At 37.7% G+C, this 26,710-nt stretch overlaps 1 protein-coding gene across 23 annotated transcripts in view; it reads right to left on the bottom strand.

The window, feature by feature from the left end:
* The window catches only part of SETD5 (SET domain containing 5), an 80,658-nt gene that overhangs the window by 42,782 nt on the left and 11,166 nt on the right, over nucleotides 1-26,710 (bottom strand). For 21 of the 23 annotated variants that reach the window (XM_032650443.1, XM_032650448.1, XM_032650449.1 and 18 more), the window contains exons 2-3: nucleotides 3,013-3,072; nucleotides 86-272 (exon numbers count right to left, since the gene is read on the bottom strand). In XM_032650443.1, the coding sequence (XP_032506334.1) occupies nucleotides 86-156 (71 nt within the window). In that variant the 5' untranslated portion in view covers nucleotides 157-272; nucleotides 3,013-3,072. Of the gene's footprint in view, nucleotides 1-85; nucleotides 273-3,012; nucleotides 3,073-26,710 lie in introns of those variants that run through there. The other 2 variants (XM_032650429.1, XM_032650426.1) reach the window with 2 other exon arrangements.

The following is a 26,710-nucleotide window of genomic DNA, read 5'->3' on the forward strand; positions in this document are numbered from 1 at the left end:
TACCACGTTATTTATTAGATGCCCACAAGAAATTTGTCTCCACACAAACTGGTAATGTATCTGCTACCTAGGAAGCAGCACTTACTCTGATCCAGCAGCCATATCTGAGTAGGATGTATCTGGTGTGGTGACTCCCAGAGGGATTGCAATGCTCATGACGTCCAACACAGCAGAAAGTGGAAATCACGGGGTCCAATTATCAGAGACTGGCCACTCTGAGAGTGGGGGTGAGCTGCAGAGCCTCAACCAACATGTTATGGACATGAGGAATCCTAGAACAGAAAAGGAAAACATCTAGTAACCAGAAAGTTCTTTGAATTTATTGCAAATACTACTGAATATTTTTCTATTTTTTGAACAAAGCTTTTAAGGGATAAATATAAAACAAATACAAGGGATCAACATTGTATCGTGTTTACTATGTTCTACATTAATGTTCCACAAAGTGAGGTAGCAAAAGTTATGCTCACTTTTCATTTCTATTTTAATTTTTTTCTTTTCAGATAAAGGGAAAGTAACAGTCTGCTCACCAATGAGCACATTTCTCCCATTCCACAACTGCTTATCAAACAAAAATTTTCTGACAACCCTAGGACCTAACTAACAAGAAAGAGAACAGTTAAAAGAATTTACTAGTTTATGTTATAGTTTAATGTTATTCCTTCCAAATTAAATATGATGATAAAAGAAATCAATTTGCTTATATTTGACTGAATAGCTGTTTCTTATTGCCTTCTTTTGTCATGGAATACTCTTTTCCTTCTTTTAAACCTTTTTAATAACTATAATTTTGGGAGAAAGATGTAGTTAGTAATGATATCTGTGAGATAATATCCACTGCTAGGTATGAAATAAAAACATAAACCACAAAGTGTACAGTTTCATGATAAAAATAGAAATTTTGCATGGAAAAGCAGTGAGGATACCTTGAGTTGGTGACCACAGCCAGTGGAGTTTGGGAACAGAAAGAAACAAACTTGGTAGTGTAAAGAAACAAAAGTAGATTAAGTAGATTAAGAGATTTGGAGGTATGGTGCAAAGGGAAAAAGTGTACTTTGACTTTACATTAGTGATTTTATAGTTCTGTAAAAAAAAAAAAAAAAACATTAAAAGAATGGAACACAAGCATTTTATGTGGGGGAGGAAAGAAAGTCAATGTGACTGTTAAGGGCCCCAGGTTAATACAGATTTTTGCAAAAAAACTACAAAAAGCAGTCATGACTGATATACTGATTCATGATAAGACAAGTAAGACAGTAGAAAAATGGTTATTTATACTAAAAAAATTAAATCAAATGAAAACTATACCATATTAATTGAGTCAATACAGGGGATCAATGCAAATTTTAAAATGGTAGATGATCTCAGATGCTTGACTCTTATTTTGAAATATGAAGCAAATTAACATGGAAAAGAAAACCAATAGTGAACAGTGAATCAGGACAAGATTTTTAAGAACACGTAAAGATAATACTCTTCTGTACCATTATTTTACAATGCTAGAACAGCTATAAACTAAGCAGTCCTCCCTGGCACCTACACTTTGAAAGAGCTGGATCTCACTAATGGACCTAGGACTCTCCAAATCCGGGTGTGGCAATATACCCGTTCCCACTCAACTTGAGGTGACATGTTGGACTTGAGACTGAAATGAAAAGGGCAAATCTTCCTATGTATTGCTTCCTCACAGCTCATAAAACAAAAGTGACTAATACAACTTTCTGCCTTTGGGCCTATTTTACACATAAATGTTTCCTTTCCCTAACAAACCAAACAGAGGAGAGTAGTACATTCTCTAATCCTCTGGGAAATTGAGATAAAATCTACAAGTAACAGAAGAGAGAATACTTATCAAATAAGCCCAAAAGGGCATTTTTAAACATTGGGGATTGTTGGTTCCAACTCTTTCTCTATTTGGTATCACTGCATAATTCTCAAAAAAAAAACAAAAAACAAAAAACAAAAAAAAAAAAGCCCAGAGGCTACTTGGCTAAATAACCAGAACAGAGTCTAATAATGAGCATACTACTACCTTGACCAATACAGGTCATGAATCATGTGTTATATTTCAGTAAAGAACCCCTCACTACCAATTACTCAACACCATTAAAAAATCCTCTGTCATAGCCATTACTGTTATATGCCCATAAAAAAATGTAGGTGTCTAGATAAAAGAAAACTTACAAAACTAAGCTGACAGTGGTTATTTTTCTGAGTCAAAAAAAGATACACTAAAAGGAAAAGATGGAAAAATCACTTCAGATAATGTCTCCTTAATAAATGAATAAGTGATTAATACATTCCTTAATGAAATCTCAACCCAGCTAATTTGGATAGTTGAAAAATAACTTTAAGAAAGATTAAGTAATTACTTTCATGAATTCTTCCATTTCCTTTTTGTGTAATTTTACATGACCCCTTCCACTCTTCTGATGAAGGCATTTTGGATTAGCTTGGTTATCCTGTTCCAAATAATACTCTTATAATATTGGGTAATAATACTCTTATAATATTGGGTGTTTTTAATTAAAAAAAAAGATAACATGCAAAATGTAGCTATTCAAATGTTAACTGAAGAACTTCTAACAGATTATCTATATGCAGTATTTTACTATAATTACCCTGGTTTTATAAGACAAGACAATAGGCTCCTACTACAGTTTATCAAGCTTAGTAGTTATAGCAGTTACTAATTTATCACATAGTTGGAGATATGTCCTAGAAAGAATTGATAAGAATTAAAATCTCTAGGTGGAACAGTTTCAAAGTATCTTGTACTTGTTAATTTGTCTCTCTCTCTTCCTACCGAAGTAAAAACTCAATGAGGACAAGGATTTTTGTATTTTATCCTCTGTTGTAGTTCCACAGCCTACAACAGCACCTGGCACGTAGAGGGTATTTGAGAGTATTTGCTGAATAAATTATGATCACTCATATCAAAATTATAGTTTTTAGCATTCATTGAAGTACAAAAATTAAAACAAATTAAAAGAATTTACTTGGCTCAGTCACCTTTTTATAGACCTCTGAATATGAAGTCCCCCAAAATTATCTGCCAGTAGTTCTGAAGACCTAGAAAAAGTTGAGAAGCAAATTAGTATAGAAAGAAATAACACAGATGGACACATGGAATAGAATTCTACAGAAATAATATTTTAACGGTAATTGTTCCATTTAGTACTGTATCTTTGTCCTTTAACCTTGTTATCTTATTGTCCTGTAAAGCCAGAACCTAAATAAAGGGTAGAAAAGGCAGTTGTCTATTTGAGTTAAGAAGTGATATATATTGTCTCTGGGTAATCCTTTTCTTTCCCTCAAATCAGAATTCTCTCCCATTTCCCAAAGGATTCCTTCTTTTTATCTCTCCTAGGAGGTGCTTTTCTCCTCCTCTGACCCATTCTTAAATTCGGAGGCTTTTCTTTAATCAAATGTCAGATTTATTCTCCAGTCAGACAGGGACCTACCATGATCTATTAGAGTTCATATTAGTCCTTTCTTCTCCCTACCCTCTTGTCCTACTACAGAAAGAGTGACAAGAGGGAATCCATTTGTGGTCAACTACACAATGGAAAGCATGTAGAAAACAGAGCTTTAATTAGCTTTTTACACTCCAAAAAGAAAAGGAAAATAGGTGCTGACATAGGACTTGGGGGGGGGGGGGAGTCAATTTAACATTAGCCAGAAAGGAGTTTCAACATCTGAAATGTTATATCATATATGTGAAAAGAGCTGCGTGTGAGATTCCAGTTACCAAGCAGTAGAGAGTAAATGTTCTTTATGTTGCTATCTTATGGATTCTAACTTTTTATTAAAGATTGGAAAATAAAACTATTCTTTAGAAACAATTTAAAAGAGCATACTCAGAACTGTAAAAATAAAAGGTATGAAGGTAACAGTAAATGGAAGGAAGATAAAAATTACACCAAGGAAGAAACAGACTCCTTTAGCAACAACAAATAAGAAAGAAAAACGGACAGGAGTAAAAAGAGAAATAAGTACATGAGTATACAGTAGGGGGAAAATGAATGCATCGGAATTTCAATTTCATTTCAGTTTAACTACAACCCATCAGACCCCCCAGGAACTGTAGTTAAGTTCTTGGACTCAGAAGCAGAACCAGCTTGACTCCCAGTACTGAGTACTCTTTTGAGAAGTTCACCATTTACATATAGTTTTCTAAGAAAAGGCTTTTAAGAACGTGCCAGAAATAGTTTATAATTACCCCAGTCTTTTAATTGAATTCAGAAATGGTCAATAGTCTCTGTATCTGCCATTCTGACAGTCTCTTCTCTATATGACTTGCTGAAAGCACAAGACCCATGTGATCTGTCAGGTCACTCTCAGAGAAAACAGACAAAAAGTGTTTTAAGAACAACTCCAACAGAGATTTCAGAAAAAGAAATTGCATCAGCCAGGTGAGCCGGAAGCAGCTGGGAGACAAGAGTCCAATAAACAGCCAATCCGATGAAAGAAATTCAGAACAAGTCTGCTTCAGTAATCCTGTGAAGAGGACTGGCAGGAAGAGGAGTGCCGCTTCAGAAAAAGAACAGGCCTCATATGCTTCAGACAGTCTTTGTACTGTGGCTGTGGACCTTGGCCATTCTCCCAGAAATGATGCAATCCTGATGAACAAGATCTGCTGCCAGAGAAACAATTGTTAACAGCCTATGCAGACAGCAACTTAGCCAAGAAGCAATCTCTGATCAACTCTCTCACAAACCACCAGAAAGTCAAATTTCTTCCTCAGTTTTGATCTCTGACAAAATATGTTAGTGAATATATATTTAGATATATACAAACATGGCATTTTCTCAAAATGTCCCTTTTAAGTTCCTGTGGCTTTATAATATCTATCCTCTATCATTACATTTGAAAGAAAACACTGAGATTATTTTTATTTTTATGAATTCTCATGCTAACAGCAAGGTATTTACATTGAAATTTTACACTTTTCTCCCCTTCTTATAAAAAAAAAAATGTTTGGGGATGTAGTGGATTCCCTAAGTTTTAAATTCACTCTGCAATCTAGGGCCCAATTATGAGATTTCAAAGTAAAGACAAATATGTACACTCACTAATTCAGGGCCAGAAAGGTATATTTTATAGACATTTTTGAAATTATGTGAAACTCAATATGTTAAAAATAGGCAGGTATTACAGAAAAAGAAAAAAACCTCTTCTTGCTTAGGCTGACACAAAAGGTAGGCTGAGTAATATCAGTTTGCAATGCCCACTTTTCTCAAGGGCAGTAATATTACTTCAGATCTTTTAAGAGGGTTAATGATTATTTTCATCCTATTAGCCACAACTTACTATTTTAGAATCTAAAACATCCTCCACCTAAAAATCCTCCCAAGGGGACTTCCCTGGTGGCGCAGTGGTTAAGACTCCACGCTCCCAATGCAGGGAGCCCGGGTTCGATCCCTGGTCAGGGAACTAGAAACCACACGCATGTGGCAACTAAGGAGCCCACATGCTGCAACTAAGACCTGGCGCAACCAAATAAATAAATAAATGTTAAAAAAAAAAAAGAAAAAATCCTCCCTAGACTCCTCATCTCCTAGGCCTGGTTTCTTTTTCAGAGCTTTGGTATCAGGTTGTTCACACAGTACTGTTATGAAATTATTAGGATTTTTTCCCACCTTGCATACTAAATAAAAGACTCTGTATACAAGAAACTTCATTTCTCTAAACTCCAACTAGCCAGATGCGACAATTAACCAAATTTCTTCTTTTTGAAAGCAATAACCCTTAAACTGGGATTCACTAAAAAACATAAGCTTCTAAAATGTATTCTGAAATCAATATGTTCAGCCCAATCTACTACCCTGATATTTAAACTATTAAAATAATAAAAATCAACAGATATACAGAATAACTCTGAAGCAGTAAAAAGTTTTAATAGGCCAATAAATGAATAAATTCAACACAATTAAGATGGAAAAAAAGTCAGAAAAATTTTCAATAAGGGTTAAAAGAAAATAACCACTAATTTTAAGATTCAACTTCTGAATCTACTGATTATTCAAAATTTTGTTATACATGTAAGTTGAGATTATTCTTAAATACTTCTATACTTAAATTTCCTACTTTTGAATGACTAAACAGTAAAAAGGGAAGACAGAGAGAATATTAGAAGACTTTTTTGTATGTTTATATCCTCAATTTTTAAACCACATAACACTTAAGAAAGCAGTAAATATATATGTACATTTAGCTACACAACCAACTTGCCTGAGAACTAATGTGGCAGCTGCATTATATGCTTATCTTCCATTTCCAACCTAAACTGAGATATTGAGGAAAAACACTGCCGTTGTACTGTTTAACATAAAGCTTTTTATCTTGGGAGGAGAAAATGTATGTTAGGAAAAAGTACTGTATTAGGAGTCAGGAAATTTGAGTTCTAGCCTACAACTTAATTAGTCTGGTGATCCCTGAAAAATCACTTTTTATAGATGAGACTTCAGTTCCTCAAAGTAAAATCTTCACTGGGTTTCCTCCTGCTCTAAATTTCTGTGAATCGTGACACTGACTCGGGCAATTCATGCAATGTCTCAAAAGTCTCAGTTTTCTCAGTGTACAGTAGAAAGAATAATACCTGTACTGCTGACATAGGTGCACATAGACTAGTGTTTGTAGCAAATAATAATTTAAGTGGCTCTCTGGAACTTTAAAATATATGTAAACAAAGAGGAGGTGCTACTAATAATCTGAATGTGGCTAAAAATTATTTTCACTCATCTTTAACAGTGTATATTTCAATTTTGCTAAAGTAAAATAAACCGTGTGAGAAAAGGATATGTAAGAAACATGCAAAAAAAGAAAAGTATAGGAGAGAGAAGTGATAAGCATTACAAGAAATAAATAAGAATTACTGGAAAATAAGAGATGTACTCTAAGAAAAGAGAAAGAGCTCAGAGATCTGGGGAAAAGTTCATGTACTTGGGGTAGTGTAAGTTATAAGTTAGGCTTACGATCTGAAGCAAGTTAATACAGGCAAAGGATCTAGAAATTCAGGGCTGAAGAGAAGAAAAGACAAACGTGTTGGGATAAACAATTAAGAGAGACTAAAGAAACATCATTATTTAGTAATTTAGAGCAAGATAAAGTTTTCCTTTCTCCCACCTCTTCTCCTTCAACACCTGTTTATCCCTTGGCTCCTTTGCCTAAATTTATACTCCCTCTAGGGGCTACTGGGCTTGGCACAATAAACTGATGTCTACAAAAGCTCTAAACTTACTAGAGTAGGAGGTAATTAAAACCCAATTAAAAAAAATCCTATTTCAGTCCACAGTAAGAATTTCTTTCCCCATGAAATACTTCAATAATGGCAATATTATAGAGGCGAAGACATATTTCATTGTGCTTGGAAGGAAGGGGGTGAGTAACAGGATAAGAGTACACTCTTTAAATAACGAAACTAAATCTTAAATTATTTTAAGATGACAGTGAAGAAAAATATTTTATTTACAATTCATTTAACAATGATAAACAGATATTTACTGCTAAACTAACCAAGGATGCACAGACTCTTTCTGCCCTTAACAATAATCAGTTAGGAAAATTTTAGGTTTCTAAGTGTCAAATAAAGATGATACCCTCAATGAACTTCGATTTACCTCTTTAAAGAGCTATATTCTAAAGACTTTCTAAAGGTTTTGTCCTACTGTGTTTGAAGCCTCTGATCATGCTTTAGAGCCATGTTCCATACTAGATCGGAAAAGAACCTCTCCTACCTCTGTGTCTGCCTCCTCTAAATCCATACTTTTTTCATTTTCAAACCCCGAATGGGAACCATGTTTACTTACTCCAGACAAAGTGAGACATACATATTTATAAGGAATTGATATCTTTATATTTTCAGTAGTTTAGGCAAAATTTCTCCAGTTGATAAGAAATTTAGAGTTTTAAGTTCAGAGTCGAATTCATTATTCTATAAATGAAGAAACAGAGCTATAAAAGTATTAACTTATAAGAAGTCACACACACAGCAGTGGAGTTAAGAAGAAAATTAGGATTTTAATGTATAGGCTCTACTTATTAAAGTAATTACTACTAACTTTAGATAGCAATATTTGAATTAAAAGAAAAAAATATATTTTTTTTGGCTGCTGAGCAGCTTGTGGGATCTTAGTTCCCCAACCAGGGATTGAACTTCGGCCCTCCACAGTGAGAGCGCAGAGTCCTAACCAATAGTCCACCAGGGAATTCCCTAAAAGAAATTTTTTAAAAATTAAGCACCAATTATTGTTGGTACTACGTTAGACAAACAAGTCCAGATTAACATTCCTGGGTCTCTTGGGATTTATATTACCTAGATTTGTCAGGGTTTTCTTCATTCAACAATCATGAAGTGAGTAACTACTCATGTAACTCTACTACGTATAAAAACGATCTTAAGTTTTATTTTAAAATGTTTCTCTTGGGACTTCCCTGGTGGCACAGTGGTTAAGAATCCACCTGCCAACGCAGGGAACACAGGTTCGATCCCTCCTCTGGGAAGATCCCACATGCCGAGAGCAACTAAGCCCGTGCACCACAACTACTGAGCCTGTGCTCTAGAGCCTGCGAGCCACAACTACTGAGCCTGCGAGCCACAACTACTGAAGCCCACGCACCTAGAGCCTGTGCTCTGCAACAAGAGGAGCCACAATGAGAAGCCCATGCACCACAATGAAGAGTAGTCCCCACTCGCTGCAACTAGAGAAAGCCCGCATGCAGCAACAAAGACCCAGTGCAGCCCCCGTTCCCCCCAAAATAATAAAGTTTCTCTTATCCAAGTAGAAGAGGGTAGGCACTTTGCAAAAACTCTTTGTTTGCCTGTGTGCCAAAGTATTGCATCTTCACAACCATGAAGGGAAAAGAAAATCCTGAAGTGTGTCTCTACAATTAATGAGTCATCCTGAAGTGAAAACAACACCCTACCCCCAAAGAAAGAAAACCCCAAACCACTCCATCTTTTAGCAATGACACAGAGGGGTACAGAAACAGATTCTTTTATAAATCTCTTAAACTGTTTAGACAAAACTTTTCACTGATTGGTCTCATGAAAAATTCTATTAAGAATGAAGAAGAATAAAGAACAATGGGCAGCAAGAACCTTCAAAACACAGACAAACAGAAGCTGACTATATGTGTTCTGTGATTATTTGACAGACCAGGTGGCTAAGTATCTAGCAGTAAAGGAATTTAAAGCTTAATAATTCTGATATGCACAACGGGGATCCTCTCCTGACCAACAGCTGTATCTTTATTGACTTATTGAGAAATAATAAATGCTTATAAAAATACACAAACATTACAAACGCATAAAAAGTAGAAGTGAAATTCTCACATAATTCCACTTCCCAAAGTTCCCCAAAGATGAAAGTGAGAACCCTACTTTTCTTTAATCAGCTTTGCTCATTTAGTAGTAAGTTTTGAACATCTTTCTATATGCACATGTACAAAATTTATTTCTTCCTCTTAAACAACAGCACTGGGGCTTCCCTGGTGATGTAGTGGTTAAGAATCCGCCTGCCAATGCAGGGGACAGGGGTTCAAGCCCTGGTCTGGGAAGATCCCAACCGCCATGGAGCAACTAAGTCCGTGTGTCACAACTACTGAGCCTGCGCTCTAGAGCCCGCAAGCCACAACTACTGAGCCCACACACCACAACTACTGAAGCCCGTGCGCCTAGAGCCCGTGCTCCGCAAAACAAGCCACCGCAATGAGAAGCCCGTGCACCGCAACGACGACCCAGTGCAGCCAAACAAAAAACAGACAGCGCTGTATTCTATCCTATGGATGCCCTATAATTTAAATCAATTCTCTGCACGAGAATGTTTAGATTGTTGCTAATTTTCCATAATATACACAATGCTGCACTGAATGGACATGTACATGTACATATGCCTTTCTTTATACATGTGTATAAACAATTCCTTAGGACACATTCTTAGAAGTGGAACTGCTAGAAGGACATGAGCACATTTGGTAGTGATGCCGAACCACCCTCCAGAAAGTTAAGGCCATTTTACACTCCTACAAACATAGTGGGAAGGCTACATTTTCCCGTAAGGTTCAAAATAATTTCAATTCTAACATTCCTCATAGAGTTTCTTGCTTAGAAGACTCTCTACAGCCTACAAGAAAACCCTAAAATGAAAGTTAATTGCAAATTCTCAACATTTCTGTGATACACTTTTAAGACTACTGACTGGATGCACTGGATGTCCTCTAAAATTCTTTTATACTAAGTAGGAAATCTCAGTTGCTTTTTCACTAAACTTGGGATGGGATCTCCAAAGTAAAACCTAGATAAGGCACTATTACACAACGGAAGTATTTTCTTATGGTTGTCCCATGACATAACTTTAAATTCATTTAATAGAAGGCAGCACCAAGCTCTAAATTTCTTTTCCCAGTAATGAAAAAACAAATGCTAGCCATCTAGCTGGCATCTGTTGATTTGAGCTCTTCAGTTTCAAATAAGCTATCAAAACTCTGTTCTAGCAGTTCTGCCTCAGTAGTATATATGATGCCTTCCATTTTTTTTTTTTTTTTTTTTTTTTTACGGTACACGGGCCTCTCACTGTTGTGGCCTCTCCCGTTGCAGAGCACAGGCTCCAGATGCACAGGCTCAGCGGCCATGACTCACGGGCCCAGCCGCTCCGCGGCATGTGGGATCTTCCCGGACCGGGGCACGAACCCGTGTCCCCTGCATCGGCAGGCGGACTCTCAACCACTGCACCACCAGGGAAGCCCGATGCCTTCCATTTTTAATTACCCTCAGAAAGAGAAAAAAAAGTTTGAAACTACAAGAAGCTTGTCAAAATTGACTTACTAAAAGACAGAGTGCCAAAATATTGACTAAATTTGTAATGTAGCTACAAATAATTTGGTATATACTCCACTACGACACCGGACATGGTTCAAATCTAAGTCCTGGGTCAATGAGGCAAAAAACCTCTCCTTTTCACTGTGCTGGCACTAGCACCTGACTGACAGCCTAGATGCAGAGGTATTCTTTCTCCTCTGAGTATTTCACAGATTGCCTTTTATCCATCCATTCACCGACACTACTCACCTCCTTATGATTTCAAGGTTGCAGTGAACTGCTCTCCTGAGTTCTCAACCCTTCAATCTACTCTTCATTCTCCCATGATGCTAAATAACTATGACCATTATCATTCTACTATTAGAAGCCTATAATGGCTACCTAATACCTACTAGGTTAGTTCAAACTCCTTTGCCTGAATGGAAAACCACCTTTGTTAATTAGCTATTCATCTGTTTCTTTTCCTTCAAAATTTTGTTCACACTACTTATCTTGTCTGATATGCTATTTTTTTGCATCTTAAAAAAACTTTATTATGAAAAATTTCAAACAAATACAAAACCAGAGAAAACCCTGTAATGAACTCACAGACTACCGAGTTTTAATCAACAACCAACTCATAGCCAATCTTATTTTATCTATAATCTTTCCTCTTCTACATGATTATTTTAAAGCAAATCCCAGAAATATCAGTTGTACATATTACATTTGCCGAATAAAGTTATCCCTTGTTTATTATAAATATGGTGAGAGTGGTTGGCTTATAATGACAGGTGGCAGTGACAGGGAAAGAAAGACCATCATTCCAAGGCAAAAGTGAAAATGGATAAAAACGTAATATAATTCATCAATTGATTTGCTGAGTAATGTTTAGGCTTTACAGTTATACACACATAACTATTAAAAATGTCAATCTTTTTCTTTTAAGAAAAAAAAACTACTGGGAATTCCCTGGTGGTCCAGTGGTTAGGACTCCGCTCTTCCACTGCAGGAGACACAGATTTGATCCCTGGTTGGGGAACTAGGATCCCGCAAGCTGTGTAGCCAAAAAAAAAAAAAAACACCCCAAAAAACAAATACTGTAAGCAATTTTTTTTGGATTTTTAAATTTGATACGGACAATTTTTAAATATTCATTTATTTATCTATTTATTTACATATTTATGGCTGCGTGCGGGTTTTCTCTAGTCATGGCAAGCGGGGGCTACTCTTCGTTGCGGTGTGTGGGCTTCTCATTGCAGTGGCTTCTCTTGCTGCGGAGCATGGGCTCTAGGTGCGCGGGCTTCAGTAGTTGTGGCTCGTGGGCTCTAGAGCACAGGCTCAGTAGTTGTGGCGCACGGGCTTAGTTGCTCTGTGGCACGTGGGCTCTTCCTGGACCAGGAATTGAACCCATGTCCCCTGCATTGGCAGGCGGATTCTTAACCACTGAGCCCCCAGGGAAGCTCTGATATGGACCTTTTTTTTTTTTTTTTTTTTTTGCGGTACGTGGGCCTCTCACTGTTGTGGCCTCTCCCGTTGCGGAGCACAGGCTCCGGACGGGCAGGCTCAGCAGCCATGGCTCACGGGCCTAGCTGCTCTGCAGCATGTGGGATCTTCCCAGACCAGGGCACGAACCCGTGTCCCCTGCATCAGCAGGTGGACTCTCAACCACTGCACCACCAGCAAAGCCCTGGACCATTTTTTTAAAAAAAATAAATTTATTTTTTGGCTGTGTTGGGTCTTTGTTTCTGGGCGCAGGGTTTCTCTAGTTGCAGCGAGCGGGGCCCACTCCTCATCGCGGTGCGCGGGCCTCTCACTGTCTCAGCCTCTCATTGCGGAGCATAAGCTCCAGACACGCAAGCTCAGTAGTTGTGGCGCAAGGGCCTAGTTGCTCCGCGGTATGTGGGATCTTCCCAGACCAGGGCTTGAACCCATGTCCCCTGCATCGGCAGGCGGATTCTTAACCATTGAGCCCCCAGGGAAGCCCTGATATGGACCATTTTTAAAGTCTTTATTGAGTTTGTTACAATATTGCTTCTGTTTTGGTTTTCTGGCCCTGAGGAATGTGGGATCTTAGCTCCCCCACCAGGGATCAAACCTGCACCCACTGCATTGGAAGGCAAAGTCTTAACCACTGGACTGCCAGGGAAGTCCCAGTAAGCAATTATTTTTTGATCTGAGTTTGTTGATAACAAAATTTCTTGTGTTCTTGGGAATGCAAATTTTTCCTTATAGCAGAGTTAAGTACAAGCATACACACGACCCACATCTCTGACATAGCATTTTTATTTGTATATGCTATGTGTCAATAAGTAAAAATGGATAAAACACAGAAGAAACACCTGGAAGCAGTTAAGTGTGATAAACCAATGCATTAAAGAGGACTGTGACCACCTAGAGGGGTGGGATAGGGAGGGTGGGAGGGAGGGCGATGCAAGAGGGAAGAGATATGGGGATATATGTATATGTACAGCTGATTCACTCTGTTATAAAGCAGAAACTAACAGCATTGTAAAGCAATTATACTCGAATAAAGATGTTAGAAAAGAAAAAAAAATTGGTTTTGAGTCAAAAAAAAAGAAAAGATAAGGACTGTAACATCACACTAGCAATGGATCATATCTGAGGTGCTAGCCAGCTGTTCTTTTTAATGAGCAGTTTCTTAAGAGTACTAGAACCTTAGGCTGATGACTAACTTAGGGTTAAAAAAGCTCACATACTCAATGGAAGCATACTTTCCAGCCAAAAAATAACTCACTAATAATGGTGAGTGTCACAGAACAGAAACATCTGGGAATGTATATAGCTGATACCTATATAAACCACAAAGCAAAGATATCTTAAGATCCAGTTAGTGGAAAATAGGCCCAAATCAATGCCAATGCAAATATATACCAACACATTCTATTACCAAACTACCCTCCATAAGCTATACTGATAACAATAAAACTAAACTCAGGATAATTTGTAATTTAAAAAGTAACAGTGATGTAAGACAATGATCAACTCAAAGAAACACTGATGTACATTGTTTTACCTAAGCCAAAAACTAGCCTACATTTACTCATATAGTAGCTTACTGGGTAAAATGAAATCTTTGGAATGGTAAGTACATCATTTCCCTAGAAGTCCAAGAGGATGAACATCTCTGGACCAACTAGCTAGTAATTTGTTATGAGATGCAGAAACTTGTAAGAGTTCTCATCATGAAAAACATCAAAAATATTTAACTTATGGATTGTAAAATTATTCTCTGGAGATCTTAATATGAAAATAATTTAAAAACCTTGATACAGCGAATTCCCTGGCGGTCCAGGGGTTAGGGCTCTGCGTTTTCACTGCCGAGGGCTTGGGTTCAATCCCTGGTTGGGGAACTTAGATCCCACAAGCTGCGTGGCGTAGCCAATAAAAATAAAAACCCTGATAATCCAGTTTCAGTAAATCCTTCAGCTGTATTTGTGCCAAAATTCTCATTCATTAATTAATACTTAACAATAAACTAGCCCCAGGACACGGACAAAACAGTACTTTTTAATGAATACAACTGGTACAGTAAAGCTGCTCCAAATTCTCATGCAAAATATAATCACAACCGTATACTACATTAAAATTTCCCAGTTATTTTATTGTCTCTTTCAATCATCTCTGTTGCTTTTCCTGTCCTGTCAGAGTCTGACCCTAAGCAAAGCCCAGAATTCTACCACTGAACAAAGTGGAGTAAAACATAAAGCATCTTAGGATTTAGCTTCTATTTTTCTTTTCTGTTAAAACATTTTCTATGTATAAACTTATTTTTTCCTAAGTAAAATATTTCTAAATGCTCAACATTACTGTTTTTGAATATGGTATTTCCTTTTCCAGTGCCTGGTAACCAGTATAAAAACTAAGACTTTAAAAAAAAAAAAAAAAAGCCTATGCCCTAGATTTTGACAAATCTCTTGTACACCACCACTAATAACTTCAGAGCAGTGGTTCCCAATCTTTTGGGGTATGAGGATAGCTTTTAAAACTGCAAAAATTTTGGGGGGTGGAAGAAATGGCTATAGGGGGTCAAAGGTAGAAACTTCCAGTTGTAAAATAAATAGGTCATGGGGGTATAATCTGTAGCATGGTGACTAATTAATACTGTATTGCACATTTGAAAGTTGCTAAGAGAGTAGATCTTAAAAGTTCTCATCACAAGAAAAAAAATTGTAACTAAGATGAGGGATGTTAGCTAGACTTATTATGGTGATCATTTCACAACATATACAAATTATGTTGTACACCTGAAACTAATGTCAATTAAACCTCAAAAAAAATTTTTTTAAATAAGGCCATTAAGGTGGGCCCTAATCCAATATAACTGGTGTCCTTATAAGAGAAAATCTGGACACACAAAACACACCAGGGACATGCACACACAGAGGAAGAACCATACGAAGAGGCAAGAGACTGACCATCTGCAAGCCAAGGAGAGAGGCCTCAGGAGAAACCACCCCTGCCGACACCTTGATCTCTCAGACTTTTAGCCTCAAAAAAAGGGCAAAGAAGATTATCTGCTGACAAGGAAAGTACAGTAAAAAAAAAACAAAAACAAAAAACAAAAACCCTGCATTTGTCAACACATTAGATCCTTTGCAATTGGGGCTCCTGGCCCACAAAGCACCAGTGCCCAAGAATAATAACTATGGGGCTTCCCTGGTGGCGCAGTGGTTGAGAGTCCGCCTGCCAATGCAGGGGACACGGGTTCGTGCCCCGGTCCAGGAAGATCCCACATTCCGTGGAGCGGCTGGGCCCATGAGCCATGGCTGCTGAGCCTGCGCTCCGCAACGGGAGAGGCCACAACAGTGAGAGGCCCCCGTACCCCAAAAAAAAAAAAAAAAAAAAAAAAAAAAAAAGAATAATAATTATGGAGAACTGACAATATTTCTGCACAAGAGCCTTTCATTTAGGTCCTTAAGGACCATTATCTATTAACATTTAGCAACGATGGGACTAAACAATTTATACTCTGATAAATGTATCAGATGATACTTACTAAAAGTGACAAAAAAAGGGAAACACACAAAATCCCTGACTAAGGTGCCTTCCTTTGACCTCTTGGGCCAAACCACCATAAAGCCCCCTGTTAAAGCAAAGATGTCTTTACATTCAACCCTGAATTGTGAAAAAAATTACATGACCCATGGCTCTTCAATGAACTTAGGATTTCTTAAGAATCCACTAAGACTTAAGTTTGTGTTTCATGTTTTAAATTCCAACTCTTCCCCCATCTGTACATGAAAGCAAGAAGGAAGCCCACGATGCAGGCTCTCCATTTGCCTTAGTATTTATATTAAAAATTTATCTGGGGGGGCTTCCCTGGTGGCGCAGTGGTTGAGGGTCTGCCTGCCGATGCGGAGGACGCGGGTTAGTGCCCCGGTCCGGGAGGATCCCGCATGCTGCGGAGCGGCTGGGCCCGTGAGCCATGGCCGCTGAGCCTGCACTCCGCAGCGGGAGAGGCCGCGGCGGTGAGGCCCAAGTCCCGCAAAAAAAAAAAAGAAAAAAAATCCGGGGTATAACTACCTTGTTACAGTTTTTCTAGCAGATTTCTAACTTAACACCTCTTAGCTATTATCTGAGCATACATACTCATTAAATTCCTACCAACTCTGCATTAGTGTACTGTTCAAAGGAAACAATATTGGCCTAAAATTTTCTTTGAGGGGGACCTACAACGAATGTTTATTTAGCTATCAGTCAATTACAGTTCAAACAAAATCCTTATTTACAAGCCAAAAAAAGTTTTAAAGATAAATGTTTGGGAGCAGCTTGACACCATTCCTTATTCTACAAAAATTCAAATTCCTTTTAGAAGTCTTAGCAGACTTCTAGACCTATTATTAATGCCTCCCTTTTTTACTTCCTTTTTTTATTTCTTTAATTTTTAATTTTGGGCTGCACTGGGTCTTCGTTGCTGTGTGCAGGTTTTCTCTAGTTGTGGAGCACCAGCCCTAGGTGTGCAAGCTCAGTAGTTGTGGCTCATGGGCTCTAGAGTGCAGACTCAGTAGTTGTGGCTCACGGGCTTAGTTGCTCCATGGCACGTGGGATCTTCCCGGACCGGGGATTGAACCCATGTCCCCTGCATTGGCAGGTGGATTCTTAACCACTGCGCCACCAGGGAAGTCCTTTACTTCCTTTTTAAAAGGTATTTTCTTTGGGAAATAATTGATTTATCAAGCACAACTGAGTGTGCATCTATGCCAATTTGATACAAGTAGGTTTTGATTTCTAGTAGCAAAATTATTTAAAATTTCAAAACTACAAGAATTCACAGATTATTTCTTTATAAGAAAACAAGTACGTTCACGGGTGGACTCTGTGGTGGTTTGCTGCTTGGCCCAATAGGTCAAAGGGGGGCACCTCTTCAGGCTGAAGAAGAAATCAACTGAGTCAAGCTGCTCTCTTAGGAACCAAATCATAGGATGCCTATAGTTCTTAACCTTTTTGAAGAGTAAACACAGATTTCTGTGATAATCTTAAGAAGATTATGAAACATTACCTCAGAAAAATGTAGAGGCAAAACTCAGGGAAAAATTCTAGGGATTCCTAGGCCTCTGATCTACACCCATTCCTGAAATGCAGGCAGTCTGGAATAATGGAAGCCGGTAACTGACTGAATGGTAAATACCCTCGAAGTCAGAATTTACAATATGTCCAGTAGGGGACAAAGTCCAATAAAACCTCATCAATTTCCTCTCTTTATCCAGATCCAGGACCCCTATCCAATTTGAGGCAAAGAATCCTAGAGGAAAAAGGGGAACAACTACAGATGGATGGCAACATCCAAAGTCAGGAGGAGAGGAAAGTGCAGATTATGTTGGTGGAGTCTTCTTTAAATAACATAATACAGTATAATGAAAAGATCCTGGAATCATACAGGGTTGACTCACCTTATTACTAGTTGTGCGATCACTCTGATTCAGTTTGTTCATCTGTAAGGCACTCCTATAGCACTACTTTGAGAATTAAGTAACATAACATTGAGAACTTAGCAAGATACTTAGCACACTGCAGGCACCTACTTTTGGTATGCAGGGTTACAATATTAGAGAAGTAAATAGAGGTCAAAAGGCAAATAGGAACCACTTTCCTGCTTCCAAGGCAATAGTATTTAGTGGAAGAAAGGAACCTACAGTTTGAGTTTTGTTAATAACTTGCCAAGTCTACTATAAAACTTGCTAACAGTCACTGAATAATCTGCACTCTTAGTCAAATACCCTATTAATTTTCTTAGAGAAATCTGAACTGTTTGGCATCGATGTGGTATTTATAAGATACTTTTTCAGAAATTCAACCAGCTCATAAAATGAAATCTAATATATACTGAACATACTGTTAATTTAGCCACTTGCTTCCTCAATCCTGTCCAATTCCTCTCAGGAAGGCTCTCCAGATTTCTATACAGACTTTTAAAAAATATTAGTTTCCTTTTACTACAAAGTCATATCTGCGTAGCCACTCTGTTTTTCCATTGATTGGAAGTATCATGTGACAGTCACAAAAGGAACTGGGCTCAGAAAGCAAGTAGCACCAATGGGGAAAGACTGAAACATCTGAGTATGTTACTATCTGCTTTAACAAGACTCAAAACAGCCAATTTGATAGATACCTTTATTTTATCCTTTAAAATGTTTTATTGTGAAACATTTCAAACAAGTAATAAAAGCAAACTTTTAGAAGAAACTCCATTTATGTATCATCTTTCAACAATTACTAACTCAGTCAATCTTGTTCCATCTTTTACCTCTCCTCCATTCTAAAGCAAACACCAGGAGCATATCATTTCGTCCATAAATATTTCAGCATGTATCTCTAAAAGACAGATTCTTTAAAAAAAAAAAAAAAAAGCGTGCATTTTAGTTCCTGTTTTGTTTTGGAGGGAAGATAACTTTATTTTTAAAATTTTTATTGGAATATAGTTGATTTACAATGTTGTATTAATCTCTGCTGTACAGCAAAGTGAATCAGTTATACATATATTTACATATATCCACTTTTTAAGATTCTTTTCCCATATAGGTTATTACAGAGTATTGAGTAGAGTTCCCTGTGCTACATACAGTAGGTCCTTATTAATTATCTATTTTATACGTAGTAGTGTGTGTATGTCAATCCCAATCTCCCAATTTAGCCCCCTCCCCTTTTGGCGGGAAGATAACTCAAACCACCATTTTGTCCTTTCCTAGAACTCCCATTCCTATATCTAAAGGATTGTCATCCAATCTGAATTCACTTTAGCACTCCTCAATCTCACTCTAATCCCAAAGTACTAAAACAAACAAACAAAAATCTTCCAAAAAAATTAAAGAGGGAACACTTCAAAACTCATTTTACCCTGATATCAAAGCCAGATATTAATACTACAAGAAAAGAAAACTACAGGTCAATAACCCTGATGAACATACATGCAAAAATCCTCAACAAAATATTAGCAAACTCAATTCAACAGTACATTAAAAGGATAATATACGATGATCAAATGGGTTTTATTCCTGGGATGCAAGGATGGTTCAACTACCCAAATCAATCAATGTTATACACATTAAAAACCATATGATCATCTCAATAGATGCAGAAAAAGCATTTTACAAATTCCAACATCCTTTCATGATAAAAACTCTCAATGAATTGGGTACAGATGGAGTGTACCTCAACATAATAAAGGCCATATATGACAACCCACAGCTAACATCATACTCAATGGTGAAAAGTTGAAAGCTTTTAAGATCAGGAACAAGACAAAGATTTCCACTCTTACCACTATTATTCAAAACAGTAGTGGAAGTACTAACCAGAGCAATTAGACAAGAAAAAGGAAAAAAAGGCATCCAAATAAGAAATAAAATCATCTCTGTCTGCAGATGTCATGGTATTATATCTAGCAAACCCTAAAAATTCCCCCCAAAATGTTTAGAATAAACAAATTCAAGGAATTCCCTGGTGGTGCAGTGCTTAAGAATCCGCTTGCCACTGCAGGGGACATGGGTTTGATCCCTGGTCCAGGAAGATCCCACATGCCGTGGAGCAACTAAGCCCGTCCGCCACTACTGAGCCCACGCGCCACAACTACTGAAGCCCGCACGCTGCAACCACTGAAGCCCATGAGTCTACAGCCCGTACTCCGCAATAAGAGAAGCCACTGCAGTTAGAGGCCAACGCACTGCAACAAAGAATAGCCCCTGCTCGCTGCAACTACAGAAAGCCCATGCACAGCAACAAAGACCTAACACAGCAACAAAACCCCAAAACAACAACAAAAAACAAATTCAGCAAAGTGACAGGATATAAAATCAATATATAAAAAAATCACTAACAACAAACTACAGGAATGAGAAATTAAGAAAACAATCCTATTTACAACAACATCAAAAAGCATAAAATAATTAGGAATAAATTCAACCAAGCGAAAGATCTGTGCACTGAAAACTGTAAAACACTGATGAAACAAATCAAAGACACAAATGAATGGAAAGACAGCTCGAGCTCATCAACTGGAAGAATATTGCTAAAATGTCCATACTACCCGAAGTGATCTACAGATTCAATGCAATCCCTATCAAAATTCCAACGGCATTTTCGCTGAATAGCCAAAGCAATCTTGAGAAGGAAAAACAAACCTGAAGCATCATATTTCCTGATTTCAAACTATATTACAAAAATTCAGTATGGTGTTGTCATAAAAACAGACACATATATCAATGGAACAGGCTGAAGAGCCCAGAAATAAACCCATGCATATACGGTAAACTACTTTTCAACAAAGGTGTCAAGAATATACAATGGGGAGAAATTCAGCAAAAGCTATGAATTAGGACTTCTTTGGATATTCTTTAATTTTGAGAAGCATCTTTCTGTTACTAGAGCTGTTAAGAGTATTTTATAGGCCATGACAGCACTGTAAGCAACCTAAGTGTCCATAAACAGATAAATGGATAAAGAAGATGTGGCACATACACACAATGAGGTATTACTCAGCCATAAAAAGAGAATGAAATACTGCCCTTTGCAGAAAAAGGATGGACCTAGAGATTATCATACTAAGTGAAGCCACCCAAAGACAAAATTGTATGGTATCACTTATATGTGGAATCTAAAAAATAACACAAAAGAACTCATTTACAAAACAGAAACAGACACTGAAAACAAACTTATGGTTATCAAAGGGGAAAGGGATGGGGTGGGATAAACTTCTGATAAATTATTTCAAAATATAAATCACAGTACTTCTACAGCTGATAATTCTGATGGAGTAATTTTTCTTAAAAAATTTAACTCTTTATATAAATCAGTTTGTTGTAAATCTGAATTGAATTTTTTTTTTTTTTTTTTGGTGGTACGCGGGCCTCTCACTGTTGTGGCCTCTCCCGTTGCGGACCACAGGCTCCGGATGCGACGGCTCAGTGGCCATGGCTCACGGGCCCAGCCGCTCCACGGCATGTGGGATCTTCCTGGACCGGGGCACGAACCCGTGTCCCCTGCATCGGCAGGCGGACTCTCAACCACTGCGCCACCAGGGAAGCCCTGAATTGAATTTTAAAATGTAAATTTATACAATAGCATTTTAGTGTTTCTTCTGACATTTTCTGTAAATAATGGAGGTTGTACAAGAAACTAAAAGTGGCTTTTTTTATTTGCGTATAATTAAAATATAATGTAATTAAAATTTCATTCATATATATAAAAAAGAATACACAATGGAGAAAGGATAATCTCTCTTTACCATAAATGGTGCCAGGAAAACTGAATATCCACATGCAAAAGAATGCAACTGGACGCCTATCTTATATCACACAGAAAAATCAACTCGAAATCTATTAAAAAGACATGAATGTGAGACCTGAAACCAAGCAACTCCTAGAAGAAAACATAGGAGATAAGGTCCTTGACATTGATGTTGCCAATGATTTCTTTTTTTAAATAAATTTATTTATTTACTTAGGGCTGCATTGGGTCTTCGTTGCCGTGTGCAGGCTTTCCCTAGTTTTGGCAAGCAGAAGCTACTCTTCATTGCGGTGCACGGGCTTCTTACTGCAGTGGCTTCTCTTGTTGCGGAGCAGGGCTCTAGGCGTGTGGGCTTCAGAAGTTGTGGCACGCAGGCTCAGTAGTTGTGGCGCACAGGCTTAGTTGCTCTGCAGCATGTGGGATCTTCCCGGACCAGGGCTCAAACCCGTGTCCCCTGCACTGGCAGGCGGATTCTTAACCACTGCGCCACCAGGGAACTCCCGCTAATTATTTTCTTAAAAATTAATTTTTATTAGAGTACAGTTGCTGTACAACGTTGTGTTGGTTTCTGGTGTACAACAAAGTGAGTCAGTTATACATATACACATAACCACTCTTTTTTTTAGATTTCCTTCCCGTTTAGGTCACCAGAGAGCACTGAGTAGAGTTCCCTGTGCTATACAGTAGAGTCTCATTAGTCATCTATTTTATATATAGTAATGTATACATGTCAACCCCAATCTCCCAATTCATACCAGCCCTCCCCCCTCGGTAACCATAGTTTGTTTTCTACTTCTGTGACTCTACTAATGCTTTGCAAGTAAGTTCATCTGAATTATTTTTCTGGATTCCACATATAAGCGATATTATATTTGTCTTTCTCACTTGCTTCACTCTGTATGACAATCTCTAGGTCCATCCACGTCACTGCAAATGGTATTATTTTGTTCCTTTTTATGGCTGAGTAACATTCCATTGTATATATGTATCACATCTTCTTTATTGCCAATGATTTTTTTTGAGTTAACACCAAATGCCAGGACAACCAAAGCAAAAATAAACAAGTGAGACTACAACACACTAAAAGTTTCTGCAGAGCAAAAGAAACCATCAACGAAAAGAAAACGTAATATGGAATGGAAGAAACTATCTGCAAACCACAGAGCTGAAAAAGGGTTAATGTCAAAAACATTTAAGGAACACATACAACTCAATAGCCAAAAAAGGAAAAGAACAAAAAAAAAAACCCAATTAAAAAAAGGGCGAAGGACCTAAATAGATATTTTCCCAAAGAAGACATAAAAATGCCCAACGGATCCTTGAAAAGGTCAACACCACCAATCATCAGGGAAATGCAAATCAAAACCACAATAAGACATCACCTCACACCTGTTAGGATGACTATTATCAAAAAGACAAGAGATAACAAATACTGATGAAGATGTGGAAGAAAGGGAACCCTTGTGCACTGCTGGTGGGAATGTAAATCACTGCAGCCACTATGAGAAACAGTCTGGAGGTCTTCAAGAAATTAAAAGTAGAACTACCATTTGATCTAGCAATCTCATTTCTGGGTCTATATCCAAAGGAAACAAAATCACATCTTGAAGAGCTATCTGTACTCCCATGTTCACTACAACATTATTTACAATAGCTAAGTTATGTAAACAACCTAAGTGTCTGCTGAAGGATGAATGGATTCAGAAAATGTGATATCTACCTATCTATCTAGCTGTTTACCTACCTACAATAGAACATTATTCATAAAAAAGAAGGGAATCCTACCATTTGTGACAACATGGATGAACCTGGGGGGTGTTATGCTAAGAGAAGTCAGACAGAGAAAGACATATGTTGCATGGTATCACCACTTATACAGGAATTAGTAAAAAACAAACAAAGCAAAAACCCACAGAAAAAGACTGTAGAATGGTGGTTGCCAGGAGTTGGAGTGTAAGAGAAATGGGAAGAGGTTAGTAAAAGGGTATAAACTTTCAGTGAAAAGGGTGTCTAAGTTCTGAGGATCTAATGTATAACACATATTGGAAAACTGAAACGTGCTGAGAGATTAGAATTTATAGGTTCCCTCACACACAAAAAGGTAAACATGTGATGGATGAATGTTAATTAATTGCTGGAATCCTTTCACAACATATGTGTATATCAAACAATCATGCTGTATGCTATATCACAATTTTGCTTGTCAATTATACCTCGATAAAGCTTAAAAACAAAACAAAAAACAAAAACACCTGACCTGATGAGCAACCTGGACTTACACAGCTTTACCTGAAGGCACTTAAAAGGCTGATATATCTTAGAATTCCAGAGTTAAAAAATTCCTTTCACTCTGGTCAGTATACACGGTGCCCTAGAGCCGCTTCTAATGATGTCTGAAAAGGACCTTGGATCCTGAAAAGAAGTTTTGTTCCCTTAAAGCTCCCTCCTCTGGACTTCCCTGGCGGCACAGTGGTTGAGAATCCGCCTGCCAATGCAGGGGACAAGGGTTTGATCCCTGGTCCGGGAAGATCCCACAAGATGCAGAGCAACTAAGCCCATGTGCCACAACTACTGAGCCGGCGTGCTGCAACTACTGAAGCCCATGCGCCTAGAGCCTGTGCTCCACATCAAGAGAAGCCACCACAACGAGAAGCCACGCACTGCAACAAAGAGTAGCCCTCGCTCACCACAACTAGAGAAAGCCCGCGCACAGCAACGAAGACCCAATGTAGCCAAAACCAAGAAAAAAAAAAAAAAACCACACCCAAAACTCCCTTCTCTATTAAGATATTTAATGTAATTATATTTATATAGCAAGCACTGGTACATCTGTAAAGTCAGAAGCCTCAAATTTTAGCTAGACACCAATTATTCCTTTGTTAACAGTTGGTTCTTTTCATATAACCAAGTGAAGTTGTGAAAATCAGATGCTATATTTACAGCATGTAAGCATTACTTATCCTAAGATGCAGACAGAGTTTAGAGAATTGATCAAATATTCATAACAATAACGAATTCCAAAATAAAAGCTAACATCTGGAGAATGCTTATTTTCTAAAAGACACTGTGTCCTCAATCACTTTGTATGCATCAGCTCATGTAATGCCCACAACTTCATGAGAAAGGCACTATCCCTATGTAGCCAAAGACTTACACGCACTAAGCTGAGAAACTTGTCCAAGGCCAGAGCAAGGAAACCCCCAAACTAGAACCCGAACCAAGGTCTATCCAATTTCAGAACCCTCACACCTTTAACCACTATCACTTCACCATTTGGCATATCTTGATTTAATATTTTTTAGCATACAAAATAAATATATTAGAATGTGACATAAGACTGCTGAAATGATGCTGTAACTTTTTTCTTTTTAGGTATTATAATTAGAAAGGATAAGACAGATTTAATATTTAACAGGTTTAAGATTTTCAACAATTTGATTTTTAATTTAAAACTTATAAAATCAAATAATTTGACTTTTAAATGACAAAGCTAAAAATTAGATGACATCCTTTCTAAGATAATATCTAAATTTCAGGTCTAAGGGTGAATCATCGAAAAAATGTTAATTGATGACCTTTGTACTACAAGTACTTCCAGTGTCCCATGTGGTAGTCAAGGTCAAGTATCTGAAATCATCAGGGACAAATGGAAAATGATCTAACAACTCAAGAGAGAGAATTTTTACTGGAGAAAGGAAGTTTCTTATCTTGAACTGTTTATATTAAGTCAAGAAATTCGGGACCCTAGAAGAACAGAAAAGTCTACGTCCTTTTCCATGGCCTAAAAGTTATCAGTTACTGAAAAATCTAGAAGCAGGTAAGTTTTAGTAAATAAACTAACTTATATGCTTTTGTGTTACAACAGAAGCACCACGACAAAATATCACTTTAAATAGTATTCATATGAACCTGTATTTGTAAGTCTTACATATAGGGACAGGAAGGTAACATTGAATGGAAAAACCACTGTAATTTGACTGTATATCCTTGGAGGAATATATGCTCAGGGCAAAGACAAACAAACAAAACAAACTCACTTTCCAGTAATCATATTGTTCTGCCATTCTAAAACTGTTGTGCGTGTATCGTGGGACAAAGCAAAGTAATTACATTGGTTATTAGTGGAAACTGGGATTTGAGGCATGGGGAAAAGATTAGGCTTATGAAAGTATCATGAAGCACTAAATTCAAAATAGAAGTTATCAAACACCAACAACTGATATTTTAAAACAAAAAAAGGAAAAAGAGGAAAGGAGAGAAACCATTTTTTAGTTCTGTTCACTGAAAAGGTCTAGAAACAAGGTCCAACCCAAGAGCACTAAACACTCCTAACACCCAGACCATGGTCTCTAAGTACCATTTCCCACTAAAAGAAATCAGAGTTTTGCAGAAATGAGTAATTCCAGGTTTGGGGCGGGAAATACACAAAATGATCCTAGAACATCTTGTCATACTAGAAAGCAAGGAATCAATCAAAACAAGCCGGGAAACGACTGAGGATAAATAAAAACGACTTAGACGCCAACAGCCAAATGTGGGACCATTTGAATGTCAAAACTAGTAACTCCAAGGGACTGATACATATCAAACAGGTTTAAAACCTTAAGTACACAATAATAATAACACTTTATTGCTCACCTCTAGACGTTGCTAAGTTACCAACCCATTATTTTAAAAATTAGTAAGAGGGGGAAAAAAAAACCCAAGTACTGATCTTGCTTTTTGTATTCAAACTGTATCTTAGGGTACCATATAATTAATGAGGGGGAGTATTACAGAAAATAAATGAAGTAGTGATAGAATATCACCATTCCACAACCATAAAGGAAATAAGGATCCAAGCCTGTTCTTCTCAAAGTGTGGTCTGAGAACTCCTGAAGGTCTTGAGATTCTTTGGGGGAATAAGTGAAGGCTTTCCCTTTTTAACTACACATCTGTGTTAGGCCACATTTTCTTCAGTCTTTAACCAAAACAACTTATCACAACAAATTAAACGCAGAAGTAACTATGAGAAAGCAGCTACCTTCTATCACTAAAGAGACTTACAAAAATGTTAAACAATGCCATTAAAAAAACTGGAGGGCTTCCCTGGTGGCGCAGTGGTTGGGAGTCCGCCTGCCGATGCAGGGGACACGGGTTCGTGCCCCGGTCTGGGAAGATCCC

The sequence above is a fragment of the Phocoena sinus genome, chromosome 11, assembly GCF_008692025.1.
Source record: "Phocoena sinus isolate mPhoSin1 chromosome 11, mPhoSin1.pri, whole genome shotgun sequence".
Taxonomy (NCBI): domain Eukaryota; kingdom Metazoa; phylum Chordata; class Mammalia; order Artiodactyla; family Phocoenidae; genus Phocoena; species Phocoena sinus.